Raw genomic sequence first — 17,911 nt, 5'->3', positions numbered from 1 at the left:
ACTTATAGTTTGTGAACAGAAGAACATTGCTTTTAGATCTATTCAGCTCAATGCCAATATCTACAGCAAAATACTCATATGTATTTGTTTTTCTGTGTGCCGGAAATATAAACCATCTTGGTTTTCTCAATTTGTATTAGCGTTTGGAATCTATTTATGTATGGTCTTTAGGTGCTTGCTTCTATAGCTTCAAATCATTTTAGGTTGAGTCAATAATGAAGCGAACAGCTCTCGTTGCAAACACGTCAAACATGCCTGTTGCTGCTCGTGAAGCTTCTATTTATACTGGTAATTTTTGAAATTAAATTGACAAGTTAACCCCTGCCTTCTTTAAGTCCAAAAGCATATATATGCCTTTAAAATCAAAATACTTTTTAAAATGATATCGAAGGAGAGAAATACTAAAAGAGAAGAAATTACCCAGAAAACAAGGAAAATGTACCATAAAACAGTCTCCTGATTAGATGGAATTGTAACTAGGAAAGAGGGGGAGTGGGATTGGGGGAAATATAGTGACATGTAAAGAGGACATCGTCAGTGTGTGTGTTTACATGTCTGTGTATTTGTTTAACGTGCTTGTTTTGTGTAGAAATGCAAGAACTGAGTTTTCTAAAGAGGGCATACATTTCCCAATGAATCCTTATTTCTGAAATAAGGCATGTCCACTTTTTGCATAAGTTATTCTTTCGTATTTTTATGGCACTTGGTATCTACCAAGTGACATATAGCGATCGCAAATTCTGTCGGTCTGTCTGTCTATCTGTCCCGGTTTTGCTACTTTAGGCACTTCCAGGTAAGCTAGTACGATGAAATTTTGTGGGCGTACCAGGAAGCAGACCAGATTAAATTAGAAATTGTCGTTTCCCCGATTCGACCATCCGGGGGGGGGGGGGAAGGGAGGACGGTTAAATAGGGAAAATTATGAAAAAGGACGTATTTTTGAATTACGAATGGGTGATCGGATCTTAATGAAATTTGATGTTTGGAAGGATATCGTGTCTCAGAGCTCTTATTTTAAATCCCGACCGGATCAGGTGACATTGGGGGGAGTTAGGGTGGGGAGACGTAAAATCTTGGAAACGCTTAGAGTGGAGGGATCGGAATGAAACTTGGTGGTAAAAATAAGCACAAGTCCAAGATACGTGATTGAAATAACCGGAATGGATCCGCTTTCTTTGGGGGAGTTGGGGGGGGGGAGGGTTAATTCTGAAAAATTAGAAAAATGAAGTATTTTCAACTTATGAAGGAGTGATTGGATATTAATGAAATTTCATTTTGAGAAGGACCTAGTAACTCAGATCTCTTATTTTAAATCCCGACCAGATCCAGTGTCATTGGGGGGGGGGGGGTGACCAGAAATCTTGGAAAACGCTTAAAGCGGAGAGATCAGGATGAAACTTGGTGGGAAGAATAAGCACCAGTTCAAGATAAGCGACTGACATAACCGGACTGGATCCGCTCCCTTTGGTGAATTTGAGGGGGAGGGGGAGTAATTTGAAAAAAAATTAGAAAAAATGAGGTATTTGTAACTTACGAAAGGGTGATCAGATCTTAATGACATTTGATATTTAGAAGGATCTTGTGCTTTAGAACTCTCATTTTAAATCCGGACCAGATACAGTGACATTGGGGGGAATAGGAGGGGGAAACCGGAAATCTTGGAAAACTATTAGAGTGGAGAGATCGGGATGAAACTTGATGGGAAGAATAAGCACAAGTTATAGATACATGATTGACATAATTGGAACGGATCCTTTCTCTTTGGGGGAGCTGGGGGCTGTTAATTTGGAAAAATTAGAAAAATTGAAGTATTTTTAACTTAGAACGGGTGACCGAATCTTAATGAAATTTGATATTTAGAAGGAACTCATGTCTCGAGCTCTTATTTCAAATCCCGACCAGATCTGTTGACACTGGGGGGAGTTGGAGGAGAAACCGGAAATCGCTTATAAATGTCGTAGATTCGTGATTGACGTAACCGGACTGGATCCGCCCTCTTTGTGGGAGTTAGGGGGGTGGGGTTCAGTGCTTTGGCGAGTTTGTTGCTTCTGGACGTGCCAGGACGATGAAAATTGGTAGGTGTAGATTGGTAGGACGATGAATATTGGTAGGTAGGAGCTGCACAAATTGACTTGATAAAGTTGTTTTCCCCGATTCGACCATCTGGGGGGCTGAAGGGAGAGGAAAAATCAGAAAAAAATTAGAAAAATTGTGGTATTTTTAACTTACGATTGGGTGATCGGATCTTGATGAAGTTTGATATTTTGAAGGACCTCGTGACTCAGAGCTCTTATTTTAAATCCCGACCGGCATCAAGCCTCTGATTTTCCTTTTAAAGCAATCTGTTGATTCTTAGAATTTTGCTAGAGCTCATACCATATGAGCTCTTGGCTCTTCCGACCTCGTCACAAGTGCCATATGAGCTCTCAGCTCTTGTCAATATCTACTAAAGTAAATGCTGAGTATTTCTGTTTTTGTAGAGTTATCCATTATCAATAATAAGAATTATGCGCTGCTGCGGCTTGCATTTTTTTTAAATGATTGAAACACTTTACTCATTCTTTTGGAAAACAATTCTAAATGATTTCTGAGGTATCTGATCAAGTGAGGAACCTTTTCGATAAATGTTTCTACCTGTAAGTTATCTAATGAATGGTTTTCTAAATAGAAGGCAATGTGGTTTGAAAAAATATTTATTTCGAGGCAATCAATTTCAGTTCTCTGTTTAAAGTATTTAATCTTTATATGTTTTTGTTTTTCTGGCTAAATGTTCATTTGCTTTCTGTGACTATAATAGAGACACAGTGTTCTGGACAGATAATGTGCCTTTAGGCCTCAAATCTAGTTTCAGCATAGGTAATGCCAAAAGCATGATAATAAACATAATGGATAAAAGGAATTTAAAGTTCAAACGATGTTTTAATGTCGTACTGAAAAGCCCTGAAATGCTATTTTACACAGAGTACGGAAAACTCTTTTTTATTGGATAATACTATCCAGCTAGAACTTCTTTAAATGGTGGTCTTTAACTGACCTTCTGTGCAAAGCATCAATGTGCCGCGAAACTTTTAGTTTTTGAGCAAATGTTGGTTTCCTTCTGCGTATTTTTTTCAGCAAAAATCATATTTATATTTAAGCTTGTAAAGAAGGGGGTTCTAGCAGGGCAGCAGTGTCTCTCTTACAATGGACCTATTACTGCTCATTCTAAAATTTAATGCATCTTTTTGATCATGGCAATGTTATATTATCTACATTGACAATGAGCTAAAACAGAATTCGAATTAGTGAGCTCTGTTACTGCTTTTTTTTACCATGACAGTAACTATGTTCTTTTAAGGAAGACCACATCCCAGAGGAATAAAGAACTGTTTTTGTAACTTGTTAACCGTGTTAATCTCTGCAGTAAAAAGTATGCTTCTGCTGGATTGCCTCCTTCATATAGTGTATGGATGCGCACATAGAAAATTAAGGGCCGGGATAGAAGTACTGTGACTAGACTGGATTGGGATCTTTTGTAAGGGATATGATCTAGGAGTAATTATCAGTAAATAAGTTTTTTATACCCAGTGAAAGTAAAACTGGCATATGGAAGAGACGATGAAAACGTATAGAAACAAATTTGACACCTAATGCAGAAATATCTTTTTATTTACCAAATGTAGCGGTTATCATTATTATTTTTTTACTTCGCTTTAGCAATTGTATCTAAAGATATGAATGTCTTTTGATTAATTAGTAATCACGAGCCTTTATGAAAATTGTCCAATCGTTGAAGAAATGCATGTTCCTTTTGAGCAGCCTTAAGTAGGACTAAATAAAAAAAACAAGTTTTTTAAACTGCAAGTAAGGAGTGACATTAAAACTTAAACAAACAGAAATTATTCCGTATATAAAAGGGATTAAGGAAATTAAGGGAAGAGGAAATTTGACTCTTTCTCTCACCTCTACTTTTTAAAACAATAAAAAACTTTGGCGTAAAGAGCGAGGCGTTCAGGAGGGGTCATCCCCTTTTATATACGGAATGATTTCTGTTCGTTTTAAATTTGAATGACGCTCCTTACTTGCAGTTTAAAAAACTTAATTTTTTATTTAATTTTTGAACGTTTTTTAATTAATACATATTTTGATTTTGGTTAACCGCATATGAATAATTAAAACGAAAATTTACATTTTTTTTTTTTTTTTTGGCTAAATGGCTTTCTCATAGTTTTGGTCGGACGAGTTTGATAAAATAGAGGGGTAGGTGAGGAGGCCTAGTTGTCCTCCAATTCTTGGTTGTTTAAAAATATAACTAGATTTTTTAATTTTTTTACGAACATTTTTGTTAATAATAAACATACGTACCTTATGAATTAACTTACGTAACGAATTACTATATTTGTGAATTTTAATTATGTATATGTGGGCGTTCGCCCCCTTGTCAATACCTTGCTCTTTACGCTAAAGTTCGGATTTACAACTTTACACTAAAGCTTGAATTTTGTCCCAAATCTTTAAGAATGACCCCTGAATCACAATGGCCTTAGAATAAATAGTTGAAATTACTAAAAATACTTTAGCGTAAAGAGGAAGGTATTGTAGAGGAGACGAACCCCCTTATATACGTAATATTTTATGTTCGTTCTAAGTTTTAATGCTGCTCATTACTTCCAGTTAAAAAAAAAATATTTATTTTCTTATTGTTTTTTTTTTAAATAATGCTAGAAAATCCTTCGCCCTTGCCTCATGAAAAATTCCTCCATGGAAAGATCCTCTCACGTAACCTACTCCCTGCGACCCACCCCACCCCAACGCCAAAAAGTCCCCCTGAAAACGTCTGTACACTTCATAATTAACAGTTGCTAATGTAAACAATGGTTAAAGATTGTAACTTGTAGCCCCTCCCACGGGGACTGGGGGGGGGGAAGTCAAGGATATATTTATTAGGTTTTCGACTAAGCTGAAGAGAATGATTACCTCAAAATTTTGATTCGGTGACTTTGGGGGAAAAATGTGCGTGGGAAGGGGACTAGATGCCCTCCAATTTTTTGGTCATTTAAAAAGGGCACTAGAATTTTCAATTTCCGTCAGAATGAGCCCTCTTGCGACATTCTAGGACAACTGGGTCGATAAGATAACCCCTGAAAAAAAAAAATAAACACGCATCCGTGATTTGTCTTCTGGCAAAAAATACAAAATTCCACATTTTTGTTGATTGAAGCTTGAAACTTCTACAGTAGGGTTTTCTGATACCCTGAATCTAATGGTGTGATTTTCGTTAATATTCTATGACTTTTAGGGAATGTTTTCCCCTATTTTCTAAAATAAGACAAATTTTCTCAGGCACGTAACTTTTAAAATCAGCATTAAAATGCGATTCTTTTGATGTAACTATTGGTAATAAAACTCCGTTTTTTAGAGTTTTGGTTACTATTGAGCCGGGTCGCTCCTTACTACAGTTCGTTACCACGAACTGTTTGACTACCTTTCTTAAACAAAGTTTTATTCCTTGTAAGAGTTTTTTTTTATTAAAGCCAGGGGGCTTGGGTTTGGATTTTGAGTATGAATAAATGAAACAAAATAGTGTTTCTGCATTATGTAATATTCCAAAAATGTACTCCAGTATCTTAGGTTTTAGCGTTGGAAGACACATACTGGTATATACTCTTTTTTCTACTTTAAAATATTAAGAGTTTAATTAATTAAACTAGGAGTTTAATTTAATTCTCTAATTAAGAGTTTCGGTTACTATTGAGCCGGTCGCTCCTTACTACAGTTCGTAACCACGAACTGTTTGATTGCTGACGGGAAAATGACATAATAATTTTCGGATACCTACGTTTAAATGTTGTTTTTGAAACCGACAATAAGGCACCGTGGAATATCGTATTCATGATTAAGGAAGTATAGACCAATTCTCTATGAGCAAGACATTTTTTGTTATATTTTTATTTTTAGAAATTCATAATGTCAAAAATAAGGGAGACTTTAAAAATCTTCGGAATTCCGATTCCCAACATGCTAGTTTTAGCCAAGGTTAGCAATGTCTACTTAGAGCTTAAGTTTTTCGACAATATGTACGAAAACTCTTTGCAATACCCACTCCAAACCGCCTCATTTAGCCCAGTTTTCTAGTGAATAGGGGCTACGAATTTATCTGTCTATATGAACAGGGAGGGAGAAATTTCTCATCTCCAATGATATGTTCGAATAATCTCCCTTCTAGCGGAAATTGAAAGCAAAAATCCAGCCTAAATTGTGATCTCCTTTTATAATCAGTTACTTGTTCTTCCTATTCATATTTTTTTCCTCTCATTCCATATTCATTTTCCTAGTATTCTCTAAATTATAAAGGCTATTTTGTTCAATTTTGAGCTCGAGCACTCTTTTTTCTTCGTTTTTGTTAAGGTAGTCTTTTCTTGTATCAATTGTTTTGTTCTTTATAATATCAGCTTCCATTTTAACAACATGTATAAATCTTCATTTATGATTGTGTAGAGTTTTCTTTGTGATTCTGATGATTTGCTAACAACCTTTCCAAATCGTTGAAGTTGGTAATCCTTTCTTTCTGTCTTTTCCTGACTTTTTTCAAGTATTTTTGTGTTTGTGAAGAGGCGACTATTTTTTAAGATGGTTTTGCAAGCGGTGAGTGAGACTATCATCGGACTACATACTATTGATCTTATTTTTCGTTTATGTAGGTATTACCCTCTCTGAATACTATAGAGACATGGGCTATAACGTGTCTATGATGGCTGATTCAACTTCTCGATGGGCCGAAGCTCTTAGAGAAATTTCTGGAAGACTTGCTGAGATGCCCGCTGATAGGTAAGAAATGGATGTTTAATATATTTTTCTCGTATTATTCTATTGCGTATGGATATAGGTTTTGGAATTTAATAGGTTTGCATTCGTAGTCGAGACGCTAAGAATGTCTTGTATGAATTATGAAAGATTATGTTTAACATAATCAAGAATTGATTATGTTTTGGGTGGGTTTGAATTGACCTGACCGGACAATGTGGAAGCTAGAAATCCTACATTTAAAATTTTTTCAATATTTTATGTAATGGCGATAAAATTGGATAGTAATCCAGATTTGTCCCCTTTTTTGTAATGGCATTACACATGCAATTTTCTATCTAAAAGTAGATATAGCCGAACAAATACATGAATTCAAATTACCAAGGTTGGCTCAAAAATTACATCTACGATACTTTTGAGCATCTTCATTGACAGTTTGGCATGTCCCAATGAATTACGATTTTTTAAATTCTTAATAACATTCTGAAATTCTGCAACAGTAACCAGGGTCATAGATATGCCCGTATCTTCAGTGGGAGAAAAATGTTTTTATGTGACCTAAGAGAATAACAATCTACTTCTGCTGATCACAGTTCGTGGTCCTCTAACTTATTTACTATTTGTATCGAATAGCACCTGAGGATGCGGCAACTTTTATTATTTCTGAATTTGCCCTGAACCAGGACCCATAGAGAATTTGAATTTTGAGCAGATTTTATTATAATAAGCTCTCTATGAACTATTCAGCAAAAAATTATTCTGAAATTAAAAATATGAAGGAGTAGTTCAAAAATTACACCCGCAATACTTTTTTAGCAAATTGACTTGTGGGATACTTTATTCTGATTTTTTACAACTGATTTTTCTCATCAATAGATCTTAAAAGAGATTCAAATATCGAATTTCTTCGGAAGAAAGCTTTTTTTAGAAGAAAGCTTCTTGGCTTTCTAAAGGGGAGAAAAGATCAGGTTTTTCCTTCAATATTTCTTTTATTGATACTCCGCTTTGATTTTTTGTAGCGGGTCAAAAATAAATCATTATTATTATATGTAATAAAAACTTCATATAAGGACTGATTTGGACTCTTCTTTTTAATTACTGGACTCCATTGAATATCATTAAACCCTTCTTTTAATTTTAAGAGCTGTTATTGTAAAAAAAAAAGTCACTTTGTCAAAGTTTATTATTACGGGAAATATAGCCAAAAATCAGACATAGTTAGAAAATGGTCGGATGAACTACCATGAATGACAGATGTGCTAATGGCCCTGTAAGGTGGGAAATATTATGGATGAGTCCATGCACTAGTTATTTCATTATCAAACTAAGTAATCTAAATTACGAATCTCTTGTAAGATCTTTCTTTACTCGGTAAACTTCATCTCTTTACTGTTCTGCCTCGTAGCTAAAAGGCAGTTTTTGGGACTCTCCCCTTACGAAACCCGTTTACTCTATAACAAGGTTGCCACAGTGGTACTTGTGTCATCATTTCAACACTTTTGGGACTAACCAGGTTGCCACAGTGGTACTTGTGTCATCATTTCAACATTTTTAGGGCTCTTTTCAACTTCAAGGACTTCAGTGCCAAAATCACATTAATGAAACTTTTTTAATTTTTTCAGTGCATGTACATTAAAATATGTACTTAATGGGTTACAAATAATATACTTGACATACTGTCTTATTTGCCTCCTTCTTTCAACTCCTGACTTTGACCCTTGCCAATGATAAGCTTGGACTTACCGTATCATACTATGCTTGGGCATCTACCTTGCCATAGCAGAGGTAAACAGCGGCTTTGTTTCTTCGTCTAGCTTATGTCAAATCAAGATCGTTAAAGAATTGATTATAACCTAAGATGTTATATGTAGTTCAAAAACCTAGCGAGGGTCTATGGTCTATTCATTGGCAACCCCCTGGAAGGGTGTACCGCTCTTTAATTTGCGGAATTGACATACATACTCTTTTTTTGTCAAATAGTTTTGGAGATGGCAAAAACCGAGAGATGAGCTGGCTATTTCTTGGGGTGATGTATGGTGTATCATGTTTTATTTCGAACAATTAAAAGAGTAAAAACATTTTTTGAAAATAATTTTCCGCGTCATTCTAAAGGGGGAGGGGGAGGAAAGTCGTTAATGGGGGAAGGCAAAAATTGACATTTTCCTTGGGCGTTCAGAAACCTACCTACTCCTCTGCTTATTATGATCGAAAATGAGTATAATAATTAACAGAAATAATGAATAAGTCTGAAGACACTTGCCTAAACTGATTACTAAGCACCATTAGTAGAACGGAGGCTGCTTAAGATTTACGTTAACAAAATCAATGGGTTGTAATGATTGTTCAGCTTTAATACTATTTCTTTGAATAAACAGTAAATTTGGTTCCAATGAATCATGCTGCGTCTCATGGCAAACCATTCCTATCTATAGAGAGAAATGGAGATTTATAACTTCTATAAAAGTCATAGTTTAGAAGATATCTATTAGAAAAAGTAATGCTGAAACGCCTTGCCAAGATATGCTCCCAAAGGAGTCCCTTCAGTCAAGTAGTTTTTGAACATTTATAACATGGAGTATAAGTAACAAAAGAGGAAATAGACCTGGGAACTGCCAATATAGGAATGGTTCCTAGACCCAATATTGCTCTAAAATTATCTAAATTACCAAGTAACTATTTGTAAAATGTGTGTATGTTGAAGTTCATAGGAAAGAATTGAACATAGCTCTGATGCTAGAGAAACGCAGTATCCAGTAACCAGCAAATGAACGAGCAATTGGATCCAAGGTCAATAAACGTTAACACAAATTGAACATTGCCAATGCTTAAATGAGAACAAAACGGAAGTTGAATGAGAATGCGACTTTTCATGCTTGTTTCACCCTTGAAGCCGTGATAATATTAAATATATTTTACATTTAGAGCGAGCATAGATTATTTTAACGCAACTTTTACATTAGGAATAAAATTTTTCTTAAGAACAAGGTACACACTTTTCAAAAACCGGCCTAGGGTAAATAATTGTTTCCCAGCAAATGGAACTTTTGAAAATGAGCCCAGATGTTTATTTTTGAAAGTCTAAAAATTTTATTTACTTAGTTCAAATGCTTTCTTTAAAATGTAAAAAAAAGGTCAAGTGATTGCTATGAAAAGCGATTGCTCACTCTTTACGTAAAAATTGAGAAGTTCTGAAGATCAGCTGTTTGTAGATCTGTGCACACCATCTACCACTGCTTACTAACCTAGGAGAGATCTTGTATGCTTAAAGAAACATCCTAACGGTTTGTTTTAAAGAAACTATATATTGCATATTCGTAAACCTCAACTATTTTCAAGAAATTCTGACCAGTCGATTGACACAACTTACTGACCTAGACCTACTATTTATTCGTATAGAGGAAAGTTTTGTCAAACAGTTCGTGGTAACGAACTGTAGTAAGGAGCGACCCGGCTCAATAGTAACCAAAACTCTAAAAAAATGGAACCTATATCAAAAGAACCGCATTTTAATGCTGATTTTAAATATATAAGTTTCATCAAGTTTAGTATTACCCATCAAAAGTTACGAGCCTGAGAAAATTTGCGTTATTTTAGAAATTAGGGGAAAACACACCCTAAAAGTCATAGAATCTTAACGAAAATCAAACCATCAGATTCAGCGTATCAGAGAACCCTACTGCAAAAGTTTCAAGCTCCTATCTACAAAAATGTGGAATTTTGTATTTTTTGCCAGAAGGCAGATCACGGATGCGTGTTTATTTGTTTTTTTTTTGTTTTTTTTGTTTTTTTTTCCCAGGGATGATCGTATCGACCCAGTTGTCCTAGAATGTTGCAAGAGGGCTCAGTCTAACGGAAATGAAAAGTTCTAGTGCCCTTTTTAAGTGACCAAAAAAATTGGAGGGCAACTAGGCCCCCTCCCACGCTAATTATTTTACCAAAGTCAACAGATCAAAATTCTGAGATAGCCATTTTATTCAGCGTAGTCGAAAAACCTTATAACTATGTCTTTGTGGACGACTTAGTCCCCCACAGTCCCCCTGGGAGGGGCAACAAGTTACAAACTTTGACCAGTGCTTACATATAGTAATGGTTATTGGGAAGTGTACAGGCGTTTTCAGGAGGATTTTTTTGGTTGGGGGGAGGGGTTGAGAAGAGGGGGATATGCTGGGGGAACTTTCCATCGATAATTTGTCATGGGGGAAGAAAATCTCCATGAAGGGAGCGCAGGATTTACTAGCATTATTTAAAAAAAAAAACAATGAAAAAATAAATATGAAAAAGTTCTTTCAGCTGGAAGTGAGGAACAGCATTAAAACTTAAAACAAACAGAAATTATTACCCATATGAGGGGCTCACCTCCTCCTAATACCTCGCTCTTTATGCTAAAGTAATTTTAGTAATTCCAACTATTTATTCTACGACTTTTGTGATTCAGGTCATTCTTAATGATTTGGGACACAATTTAAGCTTTAGTGTAAAGAGCGAGGTACTGACGAGGGGGCGAACCCCCTCATATATGTAGTAAAAATATGAGAATACAAAAGTTCTTTACGTAAGCTAATTTATAAGTTACGTAAATCTTTTACTAATAAAAAGATTCGTAAAAAATTAAAAGTTCTAGTTGCCTTTTTAATTAACCAAAAAATCGGAGGGCAACTAGGCTTCCTCCCCCGCTCTTTTTTTCTCAAAATCATTCGATCAAAATTATGAGAAAGCCATTTAGCCAAAAAAAAAAAAATGCAAATTTCGTTTTAATTATTCCTCTGCGGAGAGCCAAAATCAAAACATGCATTGATTCAAAAACGTTCAGAAATTAAATAAAAAAAAAACAAGTTTTTTTAACTGAAAGTAAGGAGCAACATTAAAACTTAAGACGAACAGAAATTACTTGTATATGAAAGAGGCTGCTTCCTCATCAACGCCCTGCTCTTTACGCTAAAGTTTTTTTACTGTTTTAAAAAGAAGAATTGAGAGAAAGAGTCAAACTTTGTTTCTGAAAGGATCGGCCTCAACATGTATTAAGTTGGATGGATCTCAAGAGGCCATTAGGAATTTATGTCCTGGAATTTTATGTTAGTTTACTCACACTATTACAAATAGTAACTCTCAATCAACTGTTTCTTTATCAGTGTTGACCCCGAGACTGGTGGACCACGTTTGTCACCCTCTTGTGGAAAAATTTGTATCGGTGAAGTAAAATAATAAAATATGTGTAAGCTCTTTAAAAAAACATTCGTTGTGTTATTATTTTTTTACATTTATTTATTTGATTAATTTTGTTTAGAGCCAGAACTTAATAGTTGCCTTTCTTAGGCTAGCCTTCAGGATTCTTCAATTTTTGGTTAAACCCCGAAGCAGATGTTTTGGTTTACTAGCCCTCAGTATGTAGTAAATCCTTTTTATATTTTCAGTGGCTACCCTGCATATTTGGGGGCAAGACTTGCATCTTTTTACGAAAGAGCTGGAAGAGTCACTTGCCTCGGCAATCCAGAGCGTGAAGGGTCTGTTAGTATAGTTGGAGCTGTGTCACCTCCTGGTGGGGATTTCTCTGACCCAGTTACATCCGCCACATTGGGTATTGTGCAAGTCTTTTGGGGACTTGACAAGAAATTAGCACAGAGAAAGCATTTCCCGTCAATCAACTGGCTGATTTCTTACAGGTTGGCTAAAAGTTTAATTATTACTATTTATTAAAGATTATATTCTACTAAGATAATTTAACTCTTCGGGTGTGGCAAATAAACTTTTTAACTCTGATTTTGCCGGGGAACTGAAGAAACTGAACGCTATGTTTTGAGTTTTGTTTTATTGTTATTTACTACTATTAATACAAGGAAGAACTTTTATTCTTTGGTATCCAAGATACAGCAAAAATATTTAGAAAAATCTTTGATTGTCCGTAATTTCTGAAACTAGGAAACGAGATATCACGGATTTTTGGAAATTAGGAGGTTATAGTGACTCAGATGAATTTTACTTACAGTTACAGGAGCAAATAGACAGGGTACCAGGTAGAAATATGGTGTTTTTGCTAGGAGATTTTAATGCCCAGGTTGGTAGAAATAGGGATAGATGGTATCCTAGCCTAGGTAAATGTGGTGTAGGAAACGAAAACAGTAATGGCTATAGGCTTTTGCAATTTCGTAGGTATAACAACCTAATTATAACCAATACGGTGTTTGGTCACAAAATGGCCCATAAGCTGACATGGTATTCACGTGATGGTAAGACAGCAAACCTTATTGATTATGTTATTGTAAACAGAAGACTAGCAGGTTCAATACAAGATACTAGGGTGTATAGGAGTGCCGTTATTGATGTTAAAAGTAAAGATCACCATCTAGTAGTGTCTAAGGTTAATTTAAAGCTGAAATTTCGGAAGGGTAACTCCCTCCCAGAAAGTTATGATGTTGGTAGACTTCAGGATGAAAATTTGAGAAAAAAATTCCAGGAACAGTTGAGTACTAAACTTGAGAGTTTAAAATTTGACAATGTGGAAGATGGATGGAATAATTTCAGAAAAACAATTTGTGAAGTTGCTGATGGTGTCCTAGGGAAGAGTGCTAAGACTGCAACTAGGAATATTTGTGAAAAAGCTTTAGGTTTAATAGAGAGTAGAAGGGGTTTGTATAAGAATTATCTGAGTGATAGGTCGTATGAAAACAAAAGGAATGTAAAGAGAGTGGAGAAAGCAATAAAATATGAACTAAGGAGATGTGAAGTGGAGGCGATGGATAAAATTCCTGAGGATCTGGAAGATGCGGCTAGACGGCATAATAGTAAAATATTATACTGGCATGTTAATAAATTGAAAGGGAGTAGCGAATCCGGACTAGTCCCAGTTAAAGATAGAAATGGGGCCACAATTAGTGATAAGGAAAAAGTTAAAGAAAGATGGATGGAACATTTTGAGAATGTGCTAAACCGAGATACAGTTGCAGGAAAAGATATAGATGAAAATGAAAAAGTTTGTGATACCTTGGATGTGAAGGAAGATTTGTTTAGTGAGGAAGTATTAGCGACAGTACTAAAAGGATTAAAAAATAATAAGGCTCCAGGTGCTGATAGTATGATTAATGAGTTTCTTAAATATGGTGGCTCTGAGGTTAGGAATAAGCTACTGAAGATTATGAACATGATTTTTGAAAAAGGGGAAGTACCCAATGATTTTAGGAAAACCTTAATTAAACCACTGTATAAGAAAGGTGACAAGAGTGAGTGTCGTAATTATCGAGGCATTAGTCTGGTCTCTGTAGGTAGCAAATTACTGAGTAATATTATACTTTTTAGACTGAGACATGCTGTAGACAAAGTTTTAGGGGAAGAACAATGCGGTTTTAGAAAAGGTAGAGGATGTGTCGACCATGTTTTCACTCTTAGGTTAATGATTGAAAAGTGCCTTCGTTGTCAAACACCTTTGATCCTCAGTTTATCGATTATGAGCAAGCTTTCGATTCTGTTGATAGAAGAGCGTTAACAAAGGTCTTATCGTTATATGGTATACCAGAAAAATATATTAAAGTGATTTGCGCTATGTACGAGAATAATACTGCTGCGGTTAAGGTAGGAAATGAGGTTAGCAACTGGTTTTATATTAAATCAGGAGTTAAGCAGGGTTGTGTTCTATCCCCCTTTATATGGATCATTTTGATGGACTTCGTCTTAAGGAGCACAGGAAAGGCAATTGGAGACCATGGAATCAAATGGGGAGGAAGAATGCTCCTGGACTTAGATTATACTGATGATTTAAGCATATTAGATGAAAGTGTGAGCAAAATGAATTAATTTTTAGAGGTTTTACGAGTTCAGGGTGCTAAAATAGGCCTGAAAATTAATGTTAAGAAGACTAAGTCACTAAGGCTAGGAATAAGTGAAGATGAACAGGTGACATTAGGTAACGAAAAGATTGATCAGGTTGGAAGCTTCGGCTACCTTGGTAGTATTATTAGCAAAGATGGTGGGAGCAGTGAAGATGTTAAAAGTAGAATAGCTAAGGCTCAGGGTGTTTTTTCACAGTTAAAAAAAGTTTGGAAGAATAGAAAGATAAGTCTACAAACCAAGATTAGAATATTGGAAGCCACAGTGATGACAGTGGTTAAATATGGCTCTGAAGCATGGGCACTCCGAAAAGCAGATGAAAATTTACTAGTTGTTTTCCAGAGAAATTGTCTACAGATTTTTCTGGGTACCCGGCTGACTGACCGTATTTCAAACAGTAGGTTGTACGAAAAGTGTGATTCAATCCCGCTTTCTGGGGCTATAATGAAAGAAAGGTTGAGATGGCTAGGCCACGTTCTACGGATGAAGGGTGACAGATTATCGAAGATTGTCCTTTTTGACCAACCATCTGGGGCTACACGGAAAGCAGGTCGTCCTTGTTTGGGTTGGGAGGATGTCATAAATAAAGATTAAAAGGAAATGGGAACTTCCTGGGAGGGTGTAAAGAGGGAGGCCTTAAATAGATTAGGTTGGAGGAGCTTGCGTAGCTGTGTTGGCCTCAGGCGGCTTTGTGTTGCAGTGAGTTATTAGTAGTAGTAGTAGTTAGTATTTCCAAGTATTTTAAGAACAAAATAATACGTAGAAAAGTGGATTTGATCGAGCTTGCAGTTTTTAGAAGGAAAGGGGCGAGGTAGTCTCAGTTTGAAGAAAAAAAAAAGTTGTTGCAACTTTTGGTACCATTCGAAATTAAATCTGAAGTTTACCACCGTGAAATCATTTGGAGCGCAAAAGTAACTGCATGGCGTTTGCCTAGATTATTTTTTTGCGGATGTAAAGAATAGCATGGTCCTTGACGTAGCACCCTCAGAATATATATTCAAGCTGAATCTCCATATCCACAAATCCAAAATGGAAATACGACAAAATGTGCAGTATTAAATGCTGCTCTTCTCACATTGTCACATAGCAGTCCTGGCCGAGTGGATTGGTGCGCTGGATTCAGGATCCTTTGTCTGAGAGGACGCGATTTCGAATCCCAGTGTACCCAATTGTTCAGTTTCGGACGGAGATCGATGGCGTTACTCTGTAAGCTTAGCCATAGTCGACCCAGCTCTAAATGGGCACCTGGAGGAATCTGGGGAAGGTACATAGGAAGGGTGTGCGAAAGCGCAGGATGATTGGCCCCCAACCCTCCCATTGCACTTCCTGGCTGAAGGGCTAAGAAACGGAGATCAGCACCGCCGGTAGGGACTGTAAAGTCTAATGCCGTATCCTTTACCTTACCTTGTCTCACATTGGAAGAACGCCGTCTAAATGGTTGGACCATGATCAAGCGCTCTGGTCCAACCGTAAGAAGCGGAAAACGATGCCGCAAGCGTGGTGGCAAACGAGGCCAGCTGATGATCCCCAGTTATCCTTTTATTAAGAACAACCAATCAGGCTCCAAAAACCGAACCATGTCAACGTATCCTTGTTGAGATAGACTGCTCAGCAAATGCCAATATGCCATTTCTTATTCCTTTCAATCAAGCTCCGATATGTTTGACTAGTAGTAATCAGCCTCCCCCGCTATTAAGGTCAGTGACTTTCAATTCGAACAATAGAATGTCGAATTTTCTCGTTATAAACTGCCAGTCATTATGTAACAAAATGGAAGAATTTGAAGTTACCGTCCGTCAAAATAGTATCCCAGTTATCGCAGTTACAGAAACGTGGAATCTTGATAGGTTGTCAGGTCATATGGCAGACTACGAAATTCTCCTGAACACACGTGCTGATCGAGGTGAACATATACTAAGTGGAGGTGTTGCCTTGTACATACGGACATCCCCTGCAAATTATTACCGGAATTATTTGATCCAGCTCATGAAACAATCTTGGCTATTTGCAAACCAAAATCTCTTCCCCGTCGCTTTTCTTTTATTATAGTCGCAGTATATTACCCGGAGAGTGTCAAAAACCGGGGTGACTTGATTTTCCACCTCCAAACGACTATTGATCACCTGAGAGTTATATACAGTAGCCCAGCTTTTATTATAAGAGGAGACTTTAACCAGACCAAGAAAAGTTGGTTATCATCGTGTTTGTCTCTAAGACAAATAGTGCATGTTGTGATGATTTTTACTCCCCTCCCTTTTCTCTTGGCCCCGTTGGCATGTCAGACCACAACGCAATTCTGTGGAAAGCAAGAGAGTCCTTACTGAAGCCCAAACTATCCCGTGTCACTGTGTGTCCTTGTACGGAGTCGGCCATCTGTGAATGCGGTTGATGGATTGGTACATATGGCTTTCCCGAAGTGCACAGTAACGAGCCCTAAGATACTAAGGTATCCGATTTCGACGCCACTTTATACTGTCAATAACTAGAGATCTTTACTACAAAATCATTTGTTGTTAGTAAATATGACAAACAATGGATGTCTCCAGCTATTAAATCACTAATAAAAGATAGGTCTCGCCTCTACTCCTTTGGTGATATTATCTACGGTAAGAAATTGCGAAATCAAATAGTCTCTTTGGTAAAGAAAGCTAAAGCTCGTTATTGTCGTGAAACCATGCCCTACCAGTTACTTACTTCAGACCCCAAAGAGTGGTACAACGCTGTGAAAAAAGTGGCCGGCCAAGCTTTTGACAGCAGTGTAAAGATCAACAATGATGATGGGTCCTTTTTCAGTGCAGAAGAAGTGAGCAAATTCTTCACCAAGATCTGCTGAAGTTCAACTACTATCTTGCAGAACGCCGAGAATGAATGGGCCTATTTAGATGAATTTGCTTTGCACAATCAAATAGGATTCTCCTTAATATGAGGGGGCTGCTACACTAACCCATCCATTACCCTTCCTCTCCTTACGCTACTGCTCATTTTTTTTTTTCAAAATACTTCGAGTTTTAAAATTGTGATTTTGGATTAAAGACTACCGTGTTGCTGCCGTCCTCACATCATCCGTATTTCACGCCGAGTTCACATATATTTCACAAAATAAAAGAAGGCTAGGGAGGTATATTCTCTCTTTCATTCTGATTTTAAGGACATTTCATAGACAGTTGGAAAAATCTAGGATTACATCTCGTTTTGAGAACTTCTCTCATTACCTCCCATGGTTTGGAAGAAAGTATTTGAGATAAGTTTGCAACATGGGTTGTAAGGGGGTGACAACTCCTTCCTTATTGCAGAAGTGGTAGTTATAATT

General features: G+C 36.6%; 1 protein-coding gene across 1 annotated transcript; it reads left to right on the top strand.

Moving 5' to 3' along the window:
- The first annotated feature begins 215 nt into the window (after window positions 1–215).
- On the top strand, window positions 216–12,477 carry LOC136039092 (V-type proton ATPase catalytic subunit A-like). Its single transcript, XM_065722578.1, has 3 exons — window positions 216–288; window positions 6,681–6,807; window positions 12,195–12,477. The coding sequence occupies exons 1-3, from the start codon at window positions 216–218 to the stop codon at window positions 12,475–12,477; spliced, it is 483 nt and encodes a 160-aa protein (XP_065578650.1).
- Window positions 12,478–17,911: the final 5,434 nt, after the last annotated feature.

This window comes from Artemia franciscana, chromosome 19, assembly GCF_032884065.1.
Source record: "Artemia franciscana chromosome 19, ASM3288406v1, whole genome shotgun sequence".
In the NCBI taxonomy this organism is placed as follows: Eukaryota; Metazoa; Arthropoda; class Branchiopoda; order Anostraca; family Artemiidae; genus Artemia; species Artemia franciscana.
Note: the sequence above shows the minus strand (reverse complement) of the source record. Positions and strands in the feature narration are given on the sequence as shown.

Excerpts from the sequence above, each read along its gene's own strand:
- LOC136039092 (XM_065722578.1), top strand. The coding sequence starts at position 216 with ATGAAGCGAACAGCTCTCGTTGCAAACACGTCAAACATGCCTGTTGCT. Across the intron at positions 289-6,680 it reads TGAAGCTTCTATTTATACTG|GTATTACCCTCTCTGAATAC; the intron begins GTAATTTTTGAA and ends TCGTTTATGTAG. Across the intron at positions 6,808-12,194 it reads GCTGAGATGCCCGCTGATAG|TGGCTACCCTGCATATTTGG; the intron begins GTAAGAAATGGA and ends TTATATTTTCAG.